Genomic DNA, 22,001 nt, shown 5'->3' with positions numbered 1-22,001 from the left:
GCAGGTAAACTGAATGCTTATTGGCTACAACATGAAGCTGTCTTCTTCTGCCTTATGCTCATTATCAACATTATCTTCATGCAGCATATAACAGCTTCTTTTGAAGCGTATGATGAATTAATAGCTCAACAGAGTAAAGCCTGCTAGCTCACAGGTATATATTTACCCGACGTCCGGGTGCTCCCCTCTGCTGAGACAAATTATCAAGACTCTAATGTGCTTTGTACGTAGACGCATCACCCTCTCCGTTGTTAAGCACTGCATACCGTTGTCAGAGTATGGGCGGATAGCTACCTATGATGATAGCTTGAGCTCTTTTCTTTCACCACGCACAAGGTAAGGTCCAGAAGCCCCTCTTCGCTTCTTTGTAAGGGTATGGATTGGATTGGAAGTTTGCATGCCCTGCTTTATTGTACTGGCAGGTAAAGCATCCGGCGCATAAACATCAGAAAGATATCCAAGTCCCAAAATAAAGCCTACCTGTCAACCGGACCACCGCAAAATAAACAGATCTCTCTTCTTCTTTATTAGTTTCACTCATTGGCCGGGCATTTCTATCTTGATACTCGCAGCACCTTCTTCTTTATCCTCTGCATTTTCCCTTCCAACCCATTCGATAAATGCTCCACCATGAAGAATGTGTTACAAGCTGACGACAATATTCAGGGCGGAGAGTCTTCTAAAGACGCGCCCTTTGTGCGTCGTTCTAATCGTCTAGCTTCCAAGCCTCCTCAGCAGACCACTACACAAGTCGCAATGAGTGGCCCCAGGAGAAACCCCAAGCGCAAGGCTAGCGAGGCAGCAAACGAGTTGAACCATCGCCTAAATTCTGACGAACTCCTTGATGAAGCCTTAGCTCCTCTATCACTAAAGGATGTCGAAGAGTGGGAAGGCTGGATAGAGCTTGAGTCAGAACCAGCCTTCTTCAACATCATTCTGCGAGATTTGGGAGTTTGCAATGTCAAAGCTCAGGAGATCTTCACTATTGACCAAGATTCACTCGCACTTCTACCGTAAGACCACAACAAGCATTTACTTATGTCACAACACATGCTAACATCTCTTAGACAGCCGGTGTACGGTTTGATCTTTCTGTTTCAGTATCTACCTGGGCTCGAAAAGGAGAGCGAAGAACAAGATGCAACAGGTGTATGGTTTGCGAATCAAGTAGGTAACAGGCAACCTGTAAATATCCATTCTGACTCTGAATAGACCACAAGCAATGCATGTGCGACTGTGGCCATGCTAAACATTGTTATGAACGCCGAAGGAATCGACCTCGGCGAAAAGCTCCGAGCCTTCAAGGAGTCGACCAAGGACCTCAATACTGCTCTACGAGGCCACCAAATCAGCAAAAATAACTTCATCCGCACGATACACAACTCTTTCACACGTCGTATGGACCATCTCAACGCTGATCTTTATCTGGAGAACGAAGCATCAGACGCGAAAACCAGCGCGAGTAAGAAACGCCCAGCAACAAAGAAGGGGAAGAGGGCACCTCCACGAAAAAAGAAGTCCAATACAGAGTATGGATTTCATTTCATTGCATATGTTCCCGCGGGTAGTTATGTGTGGGAGTTAGATGGGCTCCAGTATAAGCCTCACAAGCTGGGTAAGCTCTCTGCGACTATTCCAGGGCTTAGCTAATTTCGTCCATTAGATCGTGTTCCTGATACTGGTGATTGGACAAGTGTGGCAAGACCACAAATCGAAGGCCGAATGCTCCAATATGAAGAGAGTCAGCTCTCCTTCAACCTTCTAGCTCTTTGTCAGAGCCCCCTCACTGCCTACTCACAAACTATTGCCCACGCCGCTGCATCCCTTCAGTATCTACACAAGAACACCGAATCTCTTCACGCATTCAAGGACCTCATCTCTGCCGAGAAAGCTCCTCTGGACATTGAAGACGAGTCGCGACTGTCCGATTTTAACATCACCAAGGCAGATATTATCAATGCACAAGTTCCAGACGCTCTACAGGAAAAGATTAAACGACCGAGTTTCGACACTCAGAGTGCTTATGAGCTTCACCAAGAGCTTGTGGTCGACGTCAAGGCTGCCATGGGCGAGTACCGCTCAGAATTGATGGCTATCTCCGATGACGAGCAGCGAGTAAAAGGCCGAAAAAAGGACTACGGGCCTGCCCTACACAAGTGGATGAAAAAGCTTGCCGAGAAGGGTGTTTTGGAAGAAGTAATCAAAGCGACGTGATATGATCCAACGTCCTATTGAGGTCACAAAGAGCTTAGAGTGCTTAGAGCATATGTAGTACTTGAGGATCCTACTTACTCATGCTATTGAAACTAATTCTATTATAGCAATCCTTTGCACACCTTTTTGCTGCATCAACCACCTGTATCGTGAACCATGATCTCCTCTAAAGAGAGACTGCTCGCCGTCCACCGTAATAAAGCCTTCCGAACACCAAGCATGCATTCCGAAGAGTAAAAATCGTGATAACCAACATAAAAGCAAAGATTCTCAACACCCTTTAATCGTCCGGGTACTGCTCCGTAATGTTGGACACAAAGGTGCAAGTCTCAGCATCAAATCTCTTGAAGAACTTTCCAGCCTGAGGAAATAAAGATTCCGGGACCTCTCGCGGATCCTGAATCAGCACAATATTGTCTTCTGCAACAACATGCCGCTCAGGGCCTATTGTGCGTCTATAATTATACGTCAGCTTGTAAATGAGGACTAGAGCTCTAGATGACTTACAGGCATGTGTAAAAGGTTTGGTTTCGGGGACGCACCCGGTTAGGTAATTCTGTATCGCTGTTATCGTCCAGCGTCTCGTCAATAGCCACGGTGTGTGGCATGGGCAAACGCCTCGTACCCTGGTCGGTCCACCCGTTAACAGCACCGATCCAGCCATATCGTCGGTGTCTAAAGACCTGCCCGATCTTGTAGAGCACATTTTGGGTTCGCGCGTTGTTCCTGTGAAAAACCGGCGGTGGAACCTCATCAAACTCATCCACAAGACCTAAAACCTCGTGAGGGTCATCCCACCTACGGGGATTGTTCCTCATGAATCTCTCACGAAAGGGGCCAAAGCGATCGTACAAAGGGAATATGTACTTCTCAACAAGCCAAGCATCTACGTGCCAGCTCTTTGCAAATCGGTTAAGGAAAGGTTCCAAAACCTCGTCCCATTCGAAGGAGTCGACCGGTGTAAGAAGAAGAGACGCCCAGAGTGCGGAGTAGAGGGAAGCTTCAATATTGGCTGGATCATTGCCGGTGATGAGTCTGGTAAGTTCAGGGTCAGCCTGCTCGTGGGCGCCAATCACCCTGGCAGCAGTGGCTCTGATATTGCGCGCTGTCCGCATGGCAATGGCGACAGGGTTTACGGGAGACAAGAAGGTATCGGTGCTCGACTGCCAGCCAAAACGGGACAGCAAAGCCTGTAAATCAGACAGAGGAATCTCCTCACTTGAGCCATAGGGATCTAAGTACATCCTCTCTGGAGGTGCATGGTCCTCTGTAACAGGGGTACTGTCTAAAGTCTTTCCTTTCTCTGCAAGCACTATAGCGTGTACATGAGTTGGAAATGCGCAGCATTGTGCTTCGACACCCAAACGCTGAGCGAGGCAGCAAAAGATGGCGCTGGAGATGATAGGAATCGAGTCGTGATCTTCATGGCGCAGAGCTTGGCCGATGAGACAATTTCTGAGATTTCGATAACTTGTCTCAGGATTCCGCAAACCCGTGAGGTTATTCATTCGGAGCCATCGGTTTAATTCCAGTGCCTTTTGTCGCGTTGACATTTCACCGATGTCTGGTTGAGTCTCAAGAAACGCCGCTGCCAGATTATCAAGAATATCGCTAATCTTGGCGCAGTGTTAACCGGGGGAACCCTGGTCATACAAGGAGTACTTACATCGTCCAAATCTCCGGGCTGGTCGTGCAGAACGAATAAATCGAACGCCCCAAGAGCGCGCTCAAGGCTGAGGGTCTGTGGTTGCCCACTGTGAGTCGAGGTCACAAGTTGAATGTTGTACCACTCATCAATGGCGATAGATCTGTGGACACTATCCAGCAGGGATTGACTATAATATCTAAAAGATTTGAATAAGTATTCGAACGGGAGATTAGTGATGAGGTTGCTCACCGTCGAGCCAAGACATCTTCAGCATTCTCGTCTGCTTTGCACTGCTCTAGAAGAAAATCTTTGGCGTCATAACCAAGTTGGCAAACTTTTTCATATCGCTTCAGGCGGCCAACTTTGGTTACAAGGATCTCGCCCAAGAGACGTTTAAGCTGTTCATTGCGGGACTTCCGTAAGATGAATAATTTCTTCCACGGTGTATCAGACGCCCTGCCCTTTAAACGACGCTGCAGGTTGTGCTCGGGATGCCAGAATCTAAAATTGCTTCGACAATGATATTTCCACAGAAGCGGTTCATCAGCCAGATGCCTTAGGCGATGCGAGACAAGTTGGAAATTAGAGAGGTTGTCTTCTGGTGGGATATAATAGAGCAAATGTTGAATTATCTCGTCTGGTACTTGGGAAAAGAACATGGCGGGCCTCTTGATGAGGCAGGCAGTCGATTATAGGAAGAATTGTGATGCGGTGTGGTGTGAGTGGTGAGTCTAGGTTGGAGGTTGTAGGGTGCAGGTGGATTGTTGAATAAGATTGGATGTACGGAGTAGTCACTGGATGGATGTGAGATCTTTTTCTGATCGGGCTGTCGCTGTGAATCCGTTGTTCCGCTGTGTTACTGGAGTCTGCCGATCAACCGTATTCAACATGTCATGCTTTCTCCCCTCTTAGTGCTCATTAACCTATCGCCTCATTCTTTCAAGCGATGTTATCATCGTTAGGTAGGTCTGGGGTACCTACGTTAGGGTGAAGAACATTAGCGGGGTTATGACCGTAGTGAGCAATGCTGAGTCATGCCAGCAATTGATATAATTGGGTATTAACGAATGACGGCAATTGGCTGCGATTTGTTTTGACTCTAGGCCGGAAATGGATACCAAAGTAAACAAAAACGCGCGTGGTAAGAGCGTCCGGGTCTTTCTTGCCCGACTTACAGCGGTAAGATAGCGCGCTACAATTCGACGCTACCTACACATCTTTACGACTTCTTCATCACGATTCCTTTTCTTATCACCAACAACAAACACACCCAGTGACGCCCTTCGCAAGACTTGATTGCTCTAGATTGCAGAGCGTTTTGAACTGTTTACATAACATGCATTGCGTCTCTAATACACGGCATTTCTAAACTTTATACCACCCACGCAACGACCGCCATCATGCCCGACTTTGGCGGCGGCGCGCTCGACACCCCGCGAACAAACATTGGGGATGCGACCTACCTTGGACAGCCCGACTTTGCCGATATAACACAAGAAGCATCCTTTCAGTCACCTCCAAAAGAGGGCAATCTCCTACAACAACTCCGCAATGGTCGCTCTAACGGCATCAATCTTCGCACCCCGCGCCAGAGAGGACCCTTGGCCGACCGCCGAAACCTTCCTCCCAGCGTTGGAGGTGCCGAATTCACACCCTTACTTAAATCGGCAACAAGAAATAGCGTGCGACGCTTCGGCAAAGAAAATGGCACCGCGGTACCGAACACACCGGCATTAGACAAGATCGACGAAGGTGACCTGACTCCCGTTCCCCGCGGCGACACGTCCATCTACCTAGGGTCACGTAATCAGTCTTATATGGAGAACACCATTCCCGAGGTCGATACCAGTAGCGCTGCCTCAACCCCGTTGGCTGTTCCCCGAAGGAGAGGCGGTGATAAGGGACCCCTCCAGGATGGTAATCAGCTTTCGCTAAGGGAGCAGGAGAATGTGATTGATAGAATCGAAAAGGAGAATTTTGGACTGAAGCTCAAGATTCATTTCCTCGAAGAGGCGCTCCGAAAGGCTGGGCCTGGCTTTAGCGAAGCTGCCCTCAAGGAGAACACCGAACTTAAGGTCGACAAAGTCACAATGCAAAGAGAACTTCACCGATACAAAAAACACTTGACAACCGCTGAGAAGGACTTGGAGAGCTATCGACAGCAAATGCTAGAAGTACAAGAAAAGGCTAAGCGGAAATACGCCAACCAGAGTAATCAGGCCGAAGTTGAGAAGCTGCAGCGCATATTAGAAGATCGCGAAGCAGATATCGAAGACCTCCAGCAACAGCTACAACAACAGAAAGGGAACAGTGACCAGGTCGAAAAGCTGCAGGATGACATCGGTGATCTCGAGGCTGACATTCGGGAGAAGGATCAGCAGCTCACGGAGCGTGAAGACGAGCTCGAGGAACTGAAGGAACAAATGGAAGCCCTCAGAGATTCTGTATCAGAGGCGGAAGAGAAAACCAAGGACGCTCAACGAAAAATGTTGGCATTAGAGGAGAAGGCCCAGCATAACGATGAGCTGGATGACGCCAAAGACACCATCCAAGACCTTGAGCACAACATCCGCCGCCTCGAGGAGCAAGTTGAGGATGCGAAAGCCAAGATGGAGGACGCTGTAGCCGAGAAAGAGCGAGCCGAGCACGATCTCGAAGAGCTTCAGGATGATATGGCCAACAAGTCAGTGGTGACGAAGGGACTTTCTCGTCAGATCGAAGAGAAGGTTGCTCGGTTGCAAGAGGAATTGGATCAAGCTGGCCAAGACTATGCTACTCTGGAGAAGGGGCATCACAAGATAACACAGGAAAACAGCTCCCTGCAGTCTACCGTCAAGGAGCTCAAGAAGAACCACGAAAAGTTCGATCGCGAACGAAATTCTCTATCAACCAGAATCGAGCAGCTTGAGGCCGACCTTCAAGCTCGAACTGACGAAAAGAACGTACTTCAAAGCCGACACGATGCACTTGCAACTGAGTCCAGGTCCCTCCAGAAGGATGTCCAGAAGCTAGAAAAGGAAGTCCAAGATCTTGAGGATGGTCTAGCGGAAGAGAGAGAGCATGCGCTAGAAATTGAAAAGGATATCCGTGGTCAATACAAAGCGGAAATGGATCGCCTCAACGACGAAATTTCAGATCTTCAGGCAGAAATCCGCGAAAAAGACAATCTTTATGATAACGACAGCGAGAAATGGGAAACCGAGAAGCAAAATCTTGAATCAGAACGAAATCGCGCCGAAGAAAAGGCAGCAGGTTTGCAAAGAACCATCGATCGCCTCAGGGAAGCTGAAGGCACACTCTCGGATAAGGAGTCAAAGTTACAAGCAGCTATTCAAAGCGAGAATGAACGACACAGGAGCGAAGAAGGAATCCTCTCACGACAGATTGAAGACCTTCAGGACGCCCTTGAAACTCGACAGACGTTATTGACAAATCTACGCAATGAACTTTCCACCGTTCGTGACGAGTTACGGCAGACACAGATCGAGCACCAGACACAAGTCCGAAGAGTTGCTGCATTGGAGGATGAGGTGGATGTTCTGCAAACAACACTGGATGAAGAACAAAATGCCGGACGCTATGAAGCCGAGGCTGCTAAGCGAGAATGCGAAGATTTGAGAGAACAGCTCAAGTCTCTACGACAACGCACCAATTCATCCCAAGCAGCATCAACACAAGTCCTCAACAAGGAGATTGACGATCTGAGGGAACAACTTCGGGAGGCACGCAAAAGAGCGGATCTCCATGAAGGTGCCAGTCTTGAGGTGGAAGACCTGAAAGAACAACTGAAGGCTTTCCGTCAACGAGCTGGCTCGTCTGATGCTGCCAGTCAAGAGATTGATGACCTCAAAGAGCAACTTCGAGCTTTGCGACAGCGTGCCAATGCATCAGAGGCTGCGAATATTGAGGTTGAGAATCTCAAGGAGCAGCTGAGAGTGATGCGCCAGAAGGCAGGTTCATCAGAAGCCGCTCAGTTTGAGATTGATGACCTCAAGGAAGAGCTTAAGACATGGCGTCAACGAGCCGAGGCAGCCCAGGCCGCTATTTCTACTTCTGAGCAAGATGCTCAGCAGTCGACGGAATCGATGACACGATTGAAGTGGCAGCTTTCGGACGCAAACTCTCAATTGGACAAGCTCTCCAAGGAGAAGCAGTCTCTTCAAGACCAAGTTGCCAAGATCACTGCTGAACTCCATTCTGTCAGCTCCTCTCTGGCTGAAGTCAAGGCAGAGCGGGATGAACTTGATGGGGAACTTCGCCGAACGAAATTCTACGACAATGAAACCCTTCGTGTTGATCAAGAGAGACTTGACCTCCGCACGGCCAAGCTTAAACTTGACAATGAAGTACGACGCCTGAGGGATGAGAACAAGGCTCTCATTGAGCAGCGTGATGCGATCGAAAAGACGCTAGAGGATGAAATCGAGAAGGCTGCCGAGGAGGAAGAACGTCTGGGGCAGGAGATTCTTCAGCTACAGGCCAAGCTACGACAATCGTCCTCAACAGACAGTCATGATATCGCTGCTGCTCGGCGCACGATTCGTGAGCTTGAGCGTCGTATCGAGGATTATGAAGCCCAGCTGAATACTCATCAAATACCCAATAACTTCGAAGGTAATAGCGAGCTATCTATGATCCGCAAAGACCTCACTACAGCTCGTCAAAAGGAGCTAGAGCTCCTACAGAAAGAATCTGCCCACCGTGATGTCGTCAAGGGTCTGAAGCGACAAATCGCCGACCTCGAGCGTCAAGTTCACGAGACTGAAGTCTCTCGCCTCATTATGTCTCCAAAGTCTTCCACTAGCGATTCCGGTCGCAAGTCAGAGGTCACAGAGCTCAGAAGCCAGCTCTCCGCAGCCCAAAAGTCAATGCAGGATCTCAGATCCAAGAACCGTGATGCCGAGCGCAGAGCGATGCAATTGTCTCAGGACTTTCAGCGCCAATTGAATGATCTCGAGGATCAGAAGATAGTACTCGAGGAGGTTCTCGAGGAGGCAAGAGCGCAAGCCGAGGAGACAGCAGCACAGCATGAGCGTACTCTTCGTCGCATGAAGCATCAACTAGATAAGGCAGAGCGTGAGCGCAACGCCTTGGCCACAGTACAGCCTGACCTTAGCAAACATGACCGCCAACTGAGGAAGAATAAGGCCGAGATGGAGAACCTTGAGCATGATGTTCTTCAGCAACAGGAACTCATCGAGAGCCTCGCCGCCTCCGAAGCTTCTCTCCGACGCAAGCTAGAGCGAGCACGCAGCGAACGGGCAGCATTCCGCATGAGCGCAGAGAAATTACAGAAGGATCTTGAGCGCATCAAGGCCACAGCAGTCGCCGCTAGAAACGGAGCTTCCGACCGACGAAGCGCTGTTGACCGCAAGGCTCTGGACACCACCATCGAGGGAGCTGACCAGGCTCTCGAGACAGTGATCAGGGCAGCTGAGAGCGCCGACGAGCGTCACAGGAAGGAGTTGCGAGGCATGGTGATGCAGATGGAGTGGATGCAGGCCCGTTTCCAGCGTGAGGCCTCTCTTCGGGCTGATGCCGCGTACGCAAAGAAGTTCCTCCAGCTGCAACTCGATGTTGCCAATGCATGGTAAGTTCCCTTTGTCTCGTCTATGACTCGATTTATACTGACAACCTCACAGCAATAAAGCTCAACTGCGTGAGCTTGAAGACATTCGCACAAATCTCCTTGGCAATAAAAAGACTCTCTCTCTACCCAGCCACACAACAGCTACCACCTCCAACACAAAACCTACTCTCAAGACCTTCCTTGTCATGGCGCGTTTCATCGCTCGTGCTCGCTTGTCGGCCAGCAACTGGGCCAAGCAAGAAGTCGTGCGTCGCAAACTTCTTGTTGCAACTGAAGAGCAGCGCAAGGTGAAGCGATCAAGACAACTAAAGGTTGTGAGAGCCGAAGCATAAGGAAACATAGCATGTCTTTACACGGAGTCTGGATATATGTAAGCTGGCAGGACCATCGACAGAACGAACATAGCATTATATGAGCGAGAGCGTATGGTTTACAGGGCTTGTATGGCTGGTCTGTATCATTGTCAATTTGGTTATTAGCAGGGTTGTTACGGATACCTAAGTCATGTTTCTACATAGGGTGGTTTTCGGCGTTGAGGAATAGGAATTTGGCGATCGAAGCAGTATGTTACATCACAAAGACGCTAGACGCTATGGGCATCAAATCAAGAGCATTTTGATTTTAACAACTACACTTCTCGCAATACGCTTTATGTTTGAGTTCTCCGACACAGTTAGTCATCAAGACGTCAAGAACCAACTACCAACCCTTTCAGACAGCCTCCCATTGTAATACCATCCAATCGTGCTATGATACTCGTTATCAAAAAGCCTCCACCTATTCCGCCCAGCTTCCAACTCTCCCATGCTCTCTTCTAGCACAATGCAGCCGATTTTTCAGTACATTCGGGGTATTCCAACTCCAAGTTCGAGGTACGGCGGTCATGATATATATACATTACATGACGAACAGTAGGTTTGTGTCTGTACCTGTTAGTGTCTGACCTTGGAGGTCGGAGATGGTTCGGCTTACCAAGAGGGTGACTACATGACAGCTGAGGCTTCTGAGTGTACCGCGTTGCGAGCTCGTCGCGGATGCTGTTCAGAAGCTGAACGTAGCTCTGCTGAGGGCTCTTCTTGAGGGCAGTGACGAAGGCCCAAGACATGGCACCGGTAGCCTGAGAAGCGATGGTTGCATCGGCGCTATAGAATATGTTAGCGAATTGCTTCAATCATGCTGTGTCGTGTAGGGAAAAAAGCAAAATCTCCACTGATCCAACGCAGCTCGTCGCCCCAAATGCGCAAATACAGACTCTTTAAGAGACCATATCTGGCACCTGGAGCAGGCTCAGAAGATAGTTATTCAAGTTAGATACAACAAATTGTTCAAGCCAAAACGCCTTGCGCCATGCTAACATGCCCAATTGAGAAACCTGTCCCAATAACAAAAACTGAAGAAGTGAAAGCCAAATAATCAAGCTGGAATCATCTGATAACAAGGGTAATACTGAGGAAATAGGGGTACCCACGAAGTCTGATCGTCTTTGCTGCCGGACCACATGATAACGTCGGCTGGAGAGGTCTTTGTCCTCAAGTTGCGCTCGCGAACCTCGTCGCCATTGGCAGCCTTCTTGATAAAGCCGAAGATATTGCTGGCCACGCCTCCAAGATCGCCCTGGCTGTATGAGGAGATGACACCAAGCAGACCTTGTCCTGCTTCCTTGGCCAAATTGGGCTCCTTAAGAATACCTTGCGTGGAGTAAATGTAGGGCAGATCGAGGGCGGTACCAGAGTGACACGAATCGAAGATTGCTGTCAGGCGAACACCAGCTTGTAGGGGGCGAACCATGATGCGGTGCATCTCGTCGTCGGTGATATGGCCAGTCTGTCTGAAGTCAACCGGGTAAATGACTTCGTCGTAGCCGTCGTCTTCGTCGCCATCAAGATCCTTTGTCTGTCCACCATGACCTGCGACTGTTAGTAAAGGTCTTGAAGCTTGGGGAAGCTCGGGGTTCCAAAGCATAATTCGTACCTGAGTAATGAAAGAATAAAGAATCGTTAGGTCGAGCATCTTTCACTAGCCAATGCATAGCTCGAAGAATGTTTTGTTTGGTTGGCTGGCTCATGGGGTTTTGCTGATCATCGGTGAGGATCACCATATCCTCACGCTTGTAGCCGAAGTGCTCGGAAAGATAAGCAGTCATGTTGCGTACATCGTTGATGCAGCCGCGGAGCTGACCGCGCTGGTTGAAGTAGTTGATTCCAATAAGAAGAGCTTTTCTCCTGCCGGTGCAGTTCGAGTATCTAAAGTTGTAGCTATTGGGAGCGCCATGACCGAATTGCTGAGGTGCTGTAGGAGGAGGAGCGGGGCCGCCTGGTTAGAGTTAGCTGGTACTGTACCAGTCGGTCGAGGAGCGCATTGTTTGCAACATACCACCAGGTCGCGAGCCGTAATTAGGCTGAGGAGGTCCTTGTTGGTAGTGACCACCGTACTGCTGTTGTTGAGGAGGAGGCCCTGAGTAGTACTGCTGTTGGGGAGGCTGTTGTTGGTAACCAAACGGCGGCTGAGGAGAAGGCTGGCCTTGCGGGTAGCCACCGCCGTACGAAGGTTGGGGTCTATAGAAGTGAAGACATTGTTAGTTATGAACTCCATGATGACGAATGGTTCGTCGGACAATAGCATAAGCGATCGCCGGGCGCATGGGAAATGCGGGGGACGTGTATCAAATGATGTTCGTGTTTTGGGGGGGGAGTCGTACGGGTAATAATTGCCCTGAGGCTGCTGATGGTATTGGGGTTGCGGCGGGCCGTAGCGGCCAGAATTGTAACCCGGATATCCCGACATGACGGGGCGGTTTCGGTGCTGTTTGGAGTTGAAGTTGTTAGGCAGAGCAGCGGCTCAGTAAATCGGACGTCTGGACTTCGCTGATGATGTTGGAGGAAAGATGTCGGGTCGGTCGAGAGAAATGCAGGTAAGAAAAGATGAAGAAGAGAGCAAGCCTGGCTGGGCTGGGCCTGGGAAACTCGGGCTCGGCGCCAAGACAGATCAGACAGGATAGCGCATGTAAAACTGTACCTAGTTCTGGGGCGAAGCTGGGCGCGATGGCGATGTACTGTAGTAAAAGCGCGTGGGACGGTCAAGTGCTCAAGAGTATGGACCAATGCTGCTGATTGATGCTGTGCTGATGAATGCTGATGCTGATGGGATGCTCACGCGGGGCAAAAAAAGAGGCGAGAAGAAGGCGTTCGTTCTTTACGCTCGTTCGCTCGAGTACTTGACTTTGATTGATTGATTGATTGATCTAAGGGTTCTCTAAAGGCCGGGGGTCGGGATTGGATGGTTCTTCGATAGGATTGGTTCCAGAGCTGAAAGCAGCGTAGGTAGCTGTGCACGGGGCGTTTGGTCTGTGAAAGCTGAAGGCGGGGGAACACCTTCGAAGTAAAGTAAGAGAAGAGCTGAGAAGAGAAGATGTCGATATGATCTTGTCTGATAGTGAACGGCGGGAGACGATATGATATAAACCAGTCAAGCGCTTAGGAAAGAAGGGAAATAAAAATCGTAGATGAGAGCAACAACAAAAGCAATGAGAGAGGTTCAAGGTCAAGGTCTCGCAAGCTTGGTCTAGGACAGGGGGGGAGGGTGTGTAGGGTGTAGAGATAAGATGATTATACAGCGGCCGATCAGGGCAATTGATGGTTGATTCCCTGGTTGATATGGTTGATGTTTTAGACAATCGCGGCAGTTGCACCTATAATGGGTATTTTGCTTCTGAGCCTAAGACAATCATTGATCGATTAATGGTCGTTGCTGAGAAATGCCGTGTTTAAGGGATCCAGCTCGACTGGAACTTTCTGGGGGTATCGTAGGCCCGTGATGTGGGGGGGAATAGTTTTAGGTAGGACCCTTCAATAGTGCAACCAACCAGTGCTGTACCTTGGGTCTTGAATGGCTAGAGGGGATGGAACCTGAAGCTGACTGGAGAGAAGCAATAACAGTTGAGGGGGTATAGCATCTTCTTAAATCGTATATTCAAGCTCTGAGAATAGATTCAACTAACTTTAGTGTAACTCGACTATGTCTATTGTCTTTGAAGCTATTGCTTGCTCTCATGTCCTGTGATGCAACTCTTGTTGTCTTGACAGCTCGGTAATGGAGGCTCAGCGCCAGAAGAGGCCCAAAGGGGAAACATGGCCGACAATGGAAATCGCTGGTGTTAGCTCAACGACCACTACGGAGATGTTCGACTGCGCTACAGCACGAGATGCGTCCGACTTGGCAATATTTCACATCACACTGTCTCTATTTGGGAAATACTCCTTACACTGCCTTTTACTTTCTCTGTCTGTTCTCTTTAGACTCCCTATCTCAGAATTATCACTCTGTTCATCCACGTCGTCATTGATACTTATTCTAATTATCCAAAGACTCTTTTCTTGATCAAATTCAGGCTGTGCTTCTGCAGGGATCTCATACACTACAGTGCTAGTTTCCGACCCGACTGACTGGGCCCCGGCTTCAAAATGCCGAATCTTTGGGCTCTGACCCTGTCATGCCCTGTTTGTCGTCTCGCCAGACATCAGCCAAGTCCCTCGTTACGTGTCGTAGTGTTTCTTGGCCCATGTAATAACAGTTCATGACTACCTTACCTTATCCGTTGCTTGACATGGGATATCAGCCACTGTAATTTACAGGTTGCGGCTCTTTTGGTTTTGTCGGTTCGCCAGATTTATATGATATTTTATCTGTTGGTGGCATAGGATTCTTCATAGTCGAGACCTACGCCATGTGTGAAATGCCCTTCGATCACTAAACCCAAAAACCAATCTGCGACATATCTCCACTATCGTGGCTTTGAGTCTCCATCAAAACCAACGTCTTCGCTGAGGCGTTTCAAATGTCACCCCGGGGAACCACAGGCGGGTATGTGATATCGGACAAAACGCCATATTCATAGCGAGTTCTCAAAAACGTGATCAAGTTTAGGGTAGAACGTGTGTCTAACAATGATCGACGCCCCCCATGTTCACCTGTCAATCACCCTAAGATTGAGTTCCTAGGCGCGCTGAATCTGTAATTTTGCGTGTTAGCCAATTGATGTCTCGAGATGCAAAAGACTTCAAACGTCATAAAGACCGGACTCTGATATTCGGCCCCTGTCAGGCTGAGGCGGCGTTCCGCACCCGCTTCCCGAAGCCGGTGCAACGGCGATCACCGATGCAGGCCCGGAGCAGGGGGTTTCCAACGTCAAGTGAGCAATTGCATCAATAGACTGAACGGCTCTATAAGCACTTTATTATGTGTTTGCAAGAGACTATACAGACGAACAAATAAGTAACGGTCAAGAGATAATGATATTCAGCCATGTCCGAAACCATCATGACTTCCACCAACCATAGCCAAACGATACAAGACATACATACAGCAAATAGGGGGCTATCCTAATCATACAAGCGAGGGAAAGACAACAAATTCACGATCATGCACCTGAGAACAAAAAGACAGAAGAAGAAAAAAATGGCTGAAATTACCCGATAGCTCCCCCGTCTACGGCACGAAGATCATCCCGTAACGGTTTAGCAGACGGACATACCGAGAGCTGAACCAGGGCTGCGTAGGCCAATGACGGACGTTAGTGCTCAGCCGCCTGGAGCTGAGCGGGGAATTGAGGCTTGAGGAGCTTGGGCCACTTGGATGAACGGTTTTTAGGGTCTTGTTCAGTTGCATTCTGGTGGCTGTGACGAGGGCCTCAGCTTTATCACGGAGGATTGGATATCGTTAGGCTACCATTATGCTGGGCCTGATTTGATGACGATACCCAATCTCCTTGCGCTCTCGACGTGTCATCCAAATTGTCGGTACAGCACTCCAATTACTGCAACAAAGCACATGTACCATGACATAGTTCTCGGAGTCTCCTATGAACTGTACGCACTCATATCACATACTCAACCAGCACATCCTTCTCTTTTCCGTATCATGTCCGGCAGGCTCAAACTAAAAGCCTCAGAGCCCAAAAAGCCAAAGTCATAAGCCTCCCGAAGTTGAATACCAAACGAGAAACGTCCTCCGTCACTAGACTCGACTATGCCACGCGGGTTTCCGTCCCAAATAAGATAGCTTCAGCCTTCCTATGCAGCCACAAACACCGACACCAACACATATCCACAGTCGCTTGATATCTAAGACAATATGGGGTAGTTTCTTGAACTAGCTCATCCGTTGATGCGGAACGCTACAGGAAGCTATGCTCCGCGTCTCCCTCGGCTTCGGTCTGTATCGTGGCATGCTCGACATGTCTCAAGTCCCCTGATCTCTCTCTCTACCCTGCAGAAACACCACGCCATGGCCTCTCATGCCAACTCCAAGAGACCCGACGGCAAGGTCAATACCCATGCATTGCATGAGGTTTACCCGAGCACCCGTTTAATGTTCCCTGAATCAATGTTCTAGACCCGAGCATATGGTTCATGGAATCTATGTGTTGCATCGTGTATGCATGTGTACCAACATCATGAGACTTTCAGTTCAGCCTTCATTGCTCGAACCCCTGATGGCGTGACGACGATTACAAGGTAAAGCCAGAGTTACTTACCAGATAAATCCATGCAACATCTGCAGGTGATAGAAGTCCTAGTCTCAGCTGCCGCCTCATTGTAACCCTCTTCCTCAAGGGTGTCTGATTGATAGAAAAAGCCAAGCTAATCGGAACTGGAGACGGGAATGTGACCCTGGTTAATGTATGTTATGTATGGATACCCTATGTATGCGTGTAATCAACCAACTAGGCAACTATGCCATCTTAGTCTTTCCTGAACCTTGCGCTGACATCTCATGCTGAGATCCGATATACTAATGCAAGCAAGAATGAGGTTTCCCCAAACCCATGGCCCACCTCAAAATAAGCTTAGGCATTGGTCATATCAACGTCCCCATCAGAGACATCATCTTTTCTCATCTGGTAAGCCATCATCACCCACACTAGTTTCATAGCTGCTAGTCGTTGTGTGGTATCAAATAAATCGTACCAGGGGCTCCTCCAAGCCTCAACCTTACCCCAACTTCGCCTGGATGCATCTGGCTCCCGTGCCCCTTCCAGAGCCTCAAGTAGCCGATTAGGTACTCTGACACGGATGACCGAGATATGGTGAAACAACGAGCTCACTACAAAGATATCGTCATAGTTGGCCCCCTTGCGCCTCCCAATGGCTTCGTATTGAGCCTTCTTGTCCCAAGTCGACGATGGAGGTCGAATCATGCGATAGTTGTCGTAGATACTCATGTTTTTGCGAGGTTTCTTGGCGAGTGGCATCGGAAGACCGTTCTCGTCACTAGGTTTCGCGTCCTTGTCGCCTTGTACCAGGTCCTTTTCGATCTCGCGTCCTATGGGCCCTCCAGGACCGCCTCCCCAGCGCTTCTTGGTCGTCCACCATTCTCCCTCACCAAATCGCTTCTCAGTCTTTCCTTCACGTGCGCGATGCTGCGCTGTAATAAGAGCTGCTACGATCTCTCGAGCGAGGTCGAGTGATTGCGCAGTCTCAGGATCAGGTTGAGTGAAGTCAGTTGTACCTCTGGCACTGACGGCGGCGACAGGCCCGTGGACCACACCTGCACGAGCGGCTTCACGGGTTGTGGGACTCTGAAATATAAAAAGGCAGCCAGAGGGGCAAAAAGATTTGCGAGAACCAGATCCTTGGGGTGAACTGAAGTGAAGTCGTGGTTCGGTTCGAGAAGGCGAGACGTTGCACCCAAAGTCATAAGCAACAAGTTTGATGAATGATGTTATCAGGTTATTGCGATATTCAAGTGGCATAGATGATCCAGCGCTGGTTCTGAAGAAGTTTGCGCTCTCATCTGGCTTAGGACTCGCAGGTTTTGCGTCCCCCGAGTTCGCAGCATCGCCGGACGAAGTAACTTCGGGAGAGGCTTCAGGGGAAGGAGGAAGCGGTAATGGCTGAGTTGGGTCATCCCAAAAAGAGGTAAAGGCTTCAAGGCAACGGAAAAACTCATAGGCATTCCCTAAACGAGCCTGTGTCTTTCCTTTGGGGGCTGGAAGCCTTCTGACTGTTCGAAAGGCGTCTTCATTGACATTCGACAATTCCTTCTTGCGTTCGAGGTACACATGGCAGCCAGGAGAGAGGTTGCCATTTCTTAGGGGGTTCCGGGTGGACTGATTCTTCTCTTGGGCTTCATCTGGCGACAGTTTGTCCCAACTATCGAAATCCGGGATGAATGAAGGGTCAGGAATCAGGTCTGTGGGCTTGGCATCGAGGTTCAGATTAAGACCAATGGCAGAGAAACCCGAAGGACCGAGAGCGGCTGTTGATCTTCCGGTGTTGCGGAGAAGAGTAGATAGCGCAGACGATTCATCGATGGTATCGTCGTCCTGAGCAAAAGGTTGAAAGCGAGGAAGAGTGACCGGCGTAGGAGGCGGTACGTCCTTAGGATCAACCTTGCTCTTGGCCGGAATGCCGGCTGAAGAAGACAAAGTTTAGCCAGGGTCTATCAAGGTGGAGAGGTAGGTCGCAAGGTAACAGAATTGTGGGGGAGGGGCAGGCGACATGGACAGGGAAACGAAGTGAGGGGGTTAATGAGGTGTTTTGTGAGGATCAGATGTTCATGAGGATCACAATGGGTAGGGAAGGATGAGGTTCAAGTGTGATGAGAGGCGGATGGAGAGAAGACTAGCTTACCGAAGGAGGTGAAGTTTCCAAACATGGCAGCTGAAGTGCTTGTAGTGGCGCAACTAACAATGTAAGGTACCGCGAGACAGAATGCTTAGGCTATGGATGGAAGCTAGCTATGCTATGGGATGCTATGCTAAAGAGAAGACGACGTCAGCTTTGGTCCAGCGAGGTGTGACATATCACAGAGCACATACAGTAGCTAGATGTTGATTGGATATGCAGAAGTTGAGTGAGGGCCTCAAGACAGCTTGGCTATCGATGGGGAGAAGCTGATGGAGATGATGAGGTGATGAAGAATAAGTATAAATGATAAGACTTTTCAAGAGAGAACCAAAAGCGATACGCTAGCCAATAGCTATAAAACGGACAATAAGACAAGAGTGTGTTAACAGAGACTCGATCAGCCGATGGAATTGAGCCTCTGGCGTGGAAAGGACAAAGTGCGTTGAAAGACGAAGCCTCAAAAGTTTCGGTGACTGAGGTTGAGTCGAGGTGTTGGTCAGTGCCAAGATCGGCTCGGTCCATGCGGGAGCAGCCGCGGGGTTATTTCAATGCCTACCTAACAAGAGAGCCAACCATAGGCTCTGCCTCCTGAGAGACTAGTTATCTCCTGCTGAAGCGATATGAGAAGAGGATATCAGTTGTCTTGTTTAGGTAGGTAGGAGGTCATGTCGATGTTCCTGAGTGAGCGAATGGATCCATCCATCCATGATATGAGTGAGTTGCGTGGTGCCTGGACCGAAGCCACCACCGCCTTTACCCGGCAAATGGACCCCTATTTCCGCGATTGGTCAGCTGTTGACTGTCTGTCTTCAATGCATCACCATGTGAATTCATGCTTCATGCAAGACCGGTCGGTTCTCATTGGTAATGGATGTTTGAGAGATACGATGAGAACGAGTGAGCTTTTAAGAAGTTGTTTCATGTCACTTCCTAATCTGGTCAGAGAACGCCAATGGAAGTGCTAGAATTGTCTTGGTGCCACAAACCTAACATACTTTATTTATGGCAAGATCAATGAAATAATAGAAAGGTTTCTGGTATGAGGTATCTTATGACTTGAATTGCTTCTCATGCCAACAGGAAGCATCAGAGCCTAATGCTTTTAGGAAGAAGCTGTGAGAAAATCCACCGTTTCTCGACTGCATTGAACTTCTTCACTCACTCATTCAATATTCGCCAAAGCCGATTCAAAAACATTAGCGAATAATGAACCCTTCATGAATCAACATACCCTAGGCCATAATAGATGATTCACTGAATTGACTAATTCAAAACCTTCCCTAATCTGAGTTCGAAGTTCTCTCCAGGTGCTATCTGCAAGAACTTGTTAGTTACGCTGGGAATAGGTGTCTGAGTGCCTGGTTTATGCTTCACTATAGCTTATGTACTCCTGTCAATCTGGATAATGCAACTGATATACAGCAAATCTTTCCATGCCCCAGATTTTAATCGGGAAACGAACGATCATGAAGAAGATCTTGGCTTTTATGAATATATGGGGATGACCTAATGCCCTCTCTTATCTCTAGTCAAGAGAGAGACAAGAAATACGGAATGCGAGGCAAGAAAAGAGGGCCACTCACTCGATCTTCATCTCAAAGTTGGGTCTCAGAAAAGCAACACAAACGGGGGAGTTAAGAAAAGTTTCCTTAGACTACTTTTGGGAACATGTAAACCAGAGATTGTGATATTGTCAGGAATAGTAAATGTCTTTAGAATTGAGAGGATTTGGGACTATACATGTTCCCGAAAGGAGTATAAGAAGCTCGTCTTTCAACTTTTCACACACTCACCTAACTGAATGATGTTCTCATACCAAATAATCACATGAAGCTTTAACCATATATTGTTTAAGAGTAGTATTGGTTAAGTCTAATCATAAGCTCAACCTTAGTGTTTCATGACGTTCTTGAATCAGCGTCTAATCTCATAAACGAAGGATATAGGAGATTTATGGAACTCTTCAGGATGTGTTCATACTGAAACTCTCGTTAAAGTCCCATTCGTCTCAACAACCTACCCGACAACCTGGTAGACTCCTAATAGACTGGAAGCTCACAATTCTTTCTCAAGACCATCCCTGGAATAAAGGATGATCTCCAAGTTTAAGGTTACGGTATCAAAAGCTTTAGCGTCGTCGCACGCCATCAGCTTTATTCCGTCCCATGCTGGTTAATCAGCGGGACTCGACATTACGGACAGATATTCTATTTCGGTAATCGAAAGGCGTCGCTAACAGAGGCACAGACAGATTTTAGATACGAGAAACGGTGACAGTCCGAGTCAGGCTCGAGGCGAAGGGCAACAGGGATGTGGGCGGTTGTGGCCCGGAACATGGGTCTAAGAGCGGTAAGTCAAGGGATGCCTGAGCGGATGAACTGATCCAAGCAAGGATCTTGAGAGAGGAGGTTTGAAGTACAACATAGTATTTAACGTAGATGGCACATGGGATTGATAGTGCATGAAGAAGGATTGACCAGCTGTTTTCTGCTTACTAGCCTAATCTATCTGGCGATTCAACCCTGTTGTGCTTCCTAATGCTGAGCTGTTGGGCTGATTTGTTTGGTTTCCTGTGTGTGATGGTGTTGAGGAGTTGTTTGCGTGTGGTGGCGGTGGTGATAAATATGCCGTCTGTTATTACTTTTGAACTAATGCCGGCATCATCCCAAAGGAGACACATTTCAGGTACGTTATGCAGGTACTATGCACGTTCATTGATTAGCTGCTAGCCAAACAATTCTCAGGAGGATGAAATTTCCAGTCTGTCTGTCATCTCGTTCTAGAGTGAGCTTTGTTTCGTGGGATATTTTGCCGTGCCTTGTCTTCCACGTTCTAGCAGCGGGGCCTTTGGCTAACTTTAGGCGTGATGTACCAGGCTCGGCGCGTTTGCTGGCGGGAAGGGCCACAACGGGCAGGGCCACAGGGAGAAACGGTGGTGGATGTTCAGGTGTCTCAGGTGGCCAGGTACAGGTATTAGTAGCGCTCGGGCGCTAACCAGAACAACTTACTGCTCCTCCTGCCAAGACGATTGACCAGACCAGACTCTGGAATCTGCATCAATCCCCACCTGAAATTCATCTCCTTGCTGAGGCTCACTCACCTAAATTCGCTTCGGGACTTCTTTTTCCATCAACAACATTCTGTCTTATACGCGCACTATGCATCAACACCATCGCGATGCGATGCCGCCCACATTGCCGAGACCGTTTTTTAATTAAGGCGTTAAAGCAACCAAGAAACAGAAACAAAAGAAGCAAAAACCAAATGGAAGGATGCCACATGCGGATGACATCCTTCTAATTATTCCGACCAACTTCCACTTTACTTGGAACTTGGATGTCATCCCGACGGAAAACACCCGCCTGGAACCTCGTGACAAACGCAAATGCAAACATCACACAAGGCCACGCAAGCCAAGAGAGCCAAGGCGTCCCAGAAGTCTGGGATATCAACCTTGTTTATGTTGCTCACATCGGATCTTTTGTTTGCTTCTCGGTGCTCGGATACTAGCTAGGACGGTAGGACCTGACTAGTCAGGTAGGTAAGGTAGTGAAGCTCAGACAGCGTGGGGAGGCTGTCGTGCTTCAGATCTGTCGCAGGACAGGGTATTGCTCCTAGCGACGACGAACCCATGTCTACCGTACTTGAACTGATGTATAATGTCAGTTGTATCTGGAAACAGCTAAAACACTAGTAAAGGGTAAAGGGAGTCAAGGTAGGTCGGTTCGGTACCTTAACGTTAGGTTGACCACCCTCCCACTTGGGGCAATCATATTGTCGTTTCATTCTCTCTCACACTTCCTGTCTTGTCTTCCTTTCCTTCTCTGTTTCTGTTTCTCTTGGTGTCTTTCCTTGTTTTGCGCCCTCTACATTCTCTTGTCGTACCCTTATTCACTCATTCTCGTTTCTCATCACGGTATTT

The 22,001-nt window shown here is 48.7% G+C and overlaps 4 protein-coding genes across 4 annotated transcripts; 1 reads left to right on the top strand and 3 right to left on the bottom strand.

The window, feature by feature from the left end:
- Positions 1–630: 630 nt before the first annotated feature.
- Positions 631–2,214, top strand: FOBCDRAFT_126677 (uncharacterized protein; the record flags this gene model as incomplete). Its single annotated transcript, XM_054703380.1, has 4 exons — positions 631–1,013; positions 1,068–1,167; positions 1,213–1,615; positions 1,664–2,214. The coding sequence occupies 4 exons, from the start codon at positions 631–633 to the stop codon at positions 2,212–2,214; spliced, it is 1,437 nt and encodes a 478-aa protein (XP_054559355.1).
- A 32-nt stretch (positions 2,215–2,246) lies between these two features.
- Positions 2,247–4,827, bottom strand: FOBCDRAFT_215215 (Transglutaminase-like superfamily-domain-containing protein). Its single transcript, XM_059609402.1, has 5 exons — positions 4,112–4,827; positions 3,881–4,058; positions 2,840–3,830; positions 2,722–2,770; positions 2,247–2,669 (listed from the first exon to the last, which is right to left on the bottom strand). The coding sequence occupies exons 1-5, from the start codon at positions 4,519–4,521 to the stop codon at positions 2,495–2,497; spliced, it is 1,803 nt and encodes a 600-aa protein (XP_059464178.1). The 5' UTR covers positions 4,522–4,827; the 3' UTR covers positions 2,247–2,494.
- A 5,522-nt stretch (positions 4,828–10,349) lies between these two features.
- Positions 10,350–12,236, bottom strand: FOBCDRAFT_269443 (caspase domain-containing protein; the record flags this gene model as incomplete). The annotated part of the gene is made up of 6 exons (XM_054703379.2): positions 10,350–10,375; positions 10,425–10,594; positions 10,921–11,359; positions 11,424–11,765; positions 11,826–12,007; positions 12,151–12,236. 6 exons carry the CDS (start codon positions 12,234–12,236, stop codon positions 10,350–10,352), a joined length of 1,245 nt encoding a protein of 414 aa, XP_054559354.2.
- Positions 12,237–15,932: 3,696 nt separating this feature from the next.
- On the bottom strand, positions 15,933–18,187 carry FOBCDRAFT_16104 (uncharacterized protein). Its single transcript, XM_031173830.3, has 2 exons — positions 18,083–18,187; positions 15,933–17,864 (listed from the first exon to the last, which is right to left on the bottom strand). The coding sequence occupies exons 1-2, from the start codon at positions 18,105–18,107 to the stop codon at positions 16,297–16,299; spliced, it is 1,593 nt and encodes a 530-aa protein (XP_031050615.2). The 5' UTR covers positions 18,108–18,187; the 3' UTR covers positions 15,933–16,296.
- Between the last annotated feature and the right edge of the window lie 3,814 nt (positions 18,188–22,001).

Source organism: Fusarium oxysporum, chromosome II, assembly GCF_013085055.1.
Source record: "Fusarium oxysporum Fo47 chromosome II, complete sequence".
Classification (NCBI taxonomy): domain Eukaryota; kingdom Fungi; phylum Ascomycota; class Sordariomycetes; order Hypocreales; family Nectriaceae; genus Fusarium; species Fusarium oxysporum.
The sequence above is the reverse complement of the archived record's forward strand: the minus strand, read 5'-3'. Positions and strand labels throughout refer to the sequence as shown.

Bases quoted from the DNA above. Each gene is read 5' to 3' on its own strand.
- FOBCDRAFT_215215 (XM_059609402.1), bottom strand. From the start codon at position 4,521: ATGTTCTTTTCCCAAGTACCAGACGAGATAATTCAACATTTGCTCTAT. The intron at 2,771-2,839 runs GTACGAGGCGTT...ACAGCGATACAG, and splicing joins TAACGGGTGGACCGACCAGG to AATTACCTAACCGGGTGCGT. The intron at 2,670-2,721 runs GTAAGTCATCTA...GTATAATTATAG, and splicing joins CAAACCTTTTACACATGCCT to ACGCACAATAGGCCCTGAGC.
- FOBCDRAFT_16104 (XM_031173830.3), bottom strand. From the start codon at position 18,107: ATGTTTGGAAACTTCACCTCCTTCG. The intron at 17,865-18,082 runs GTAAGCTAGTCT...TGTCTTCTTCAG, and splicing joins TGGAAACTTCACCTCCTTCG to CCGGCATTCCGGCCAAGAGC.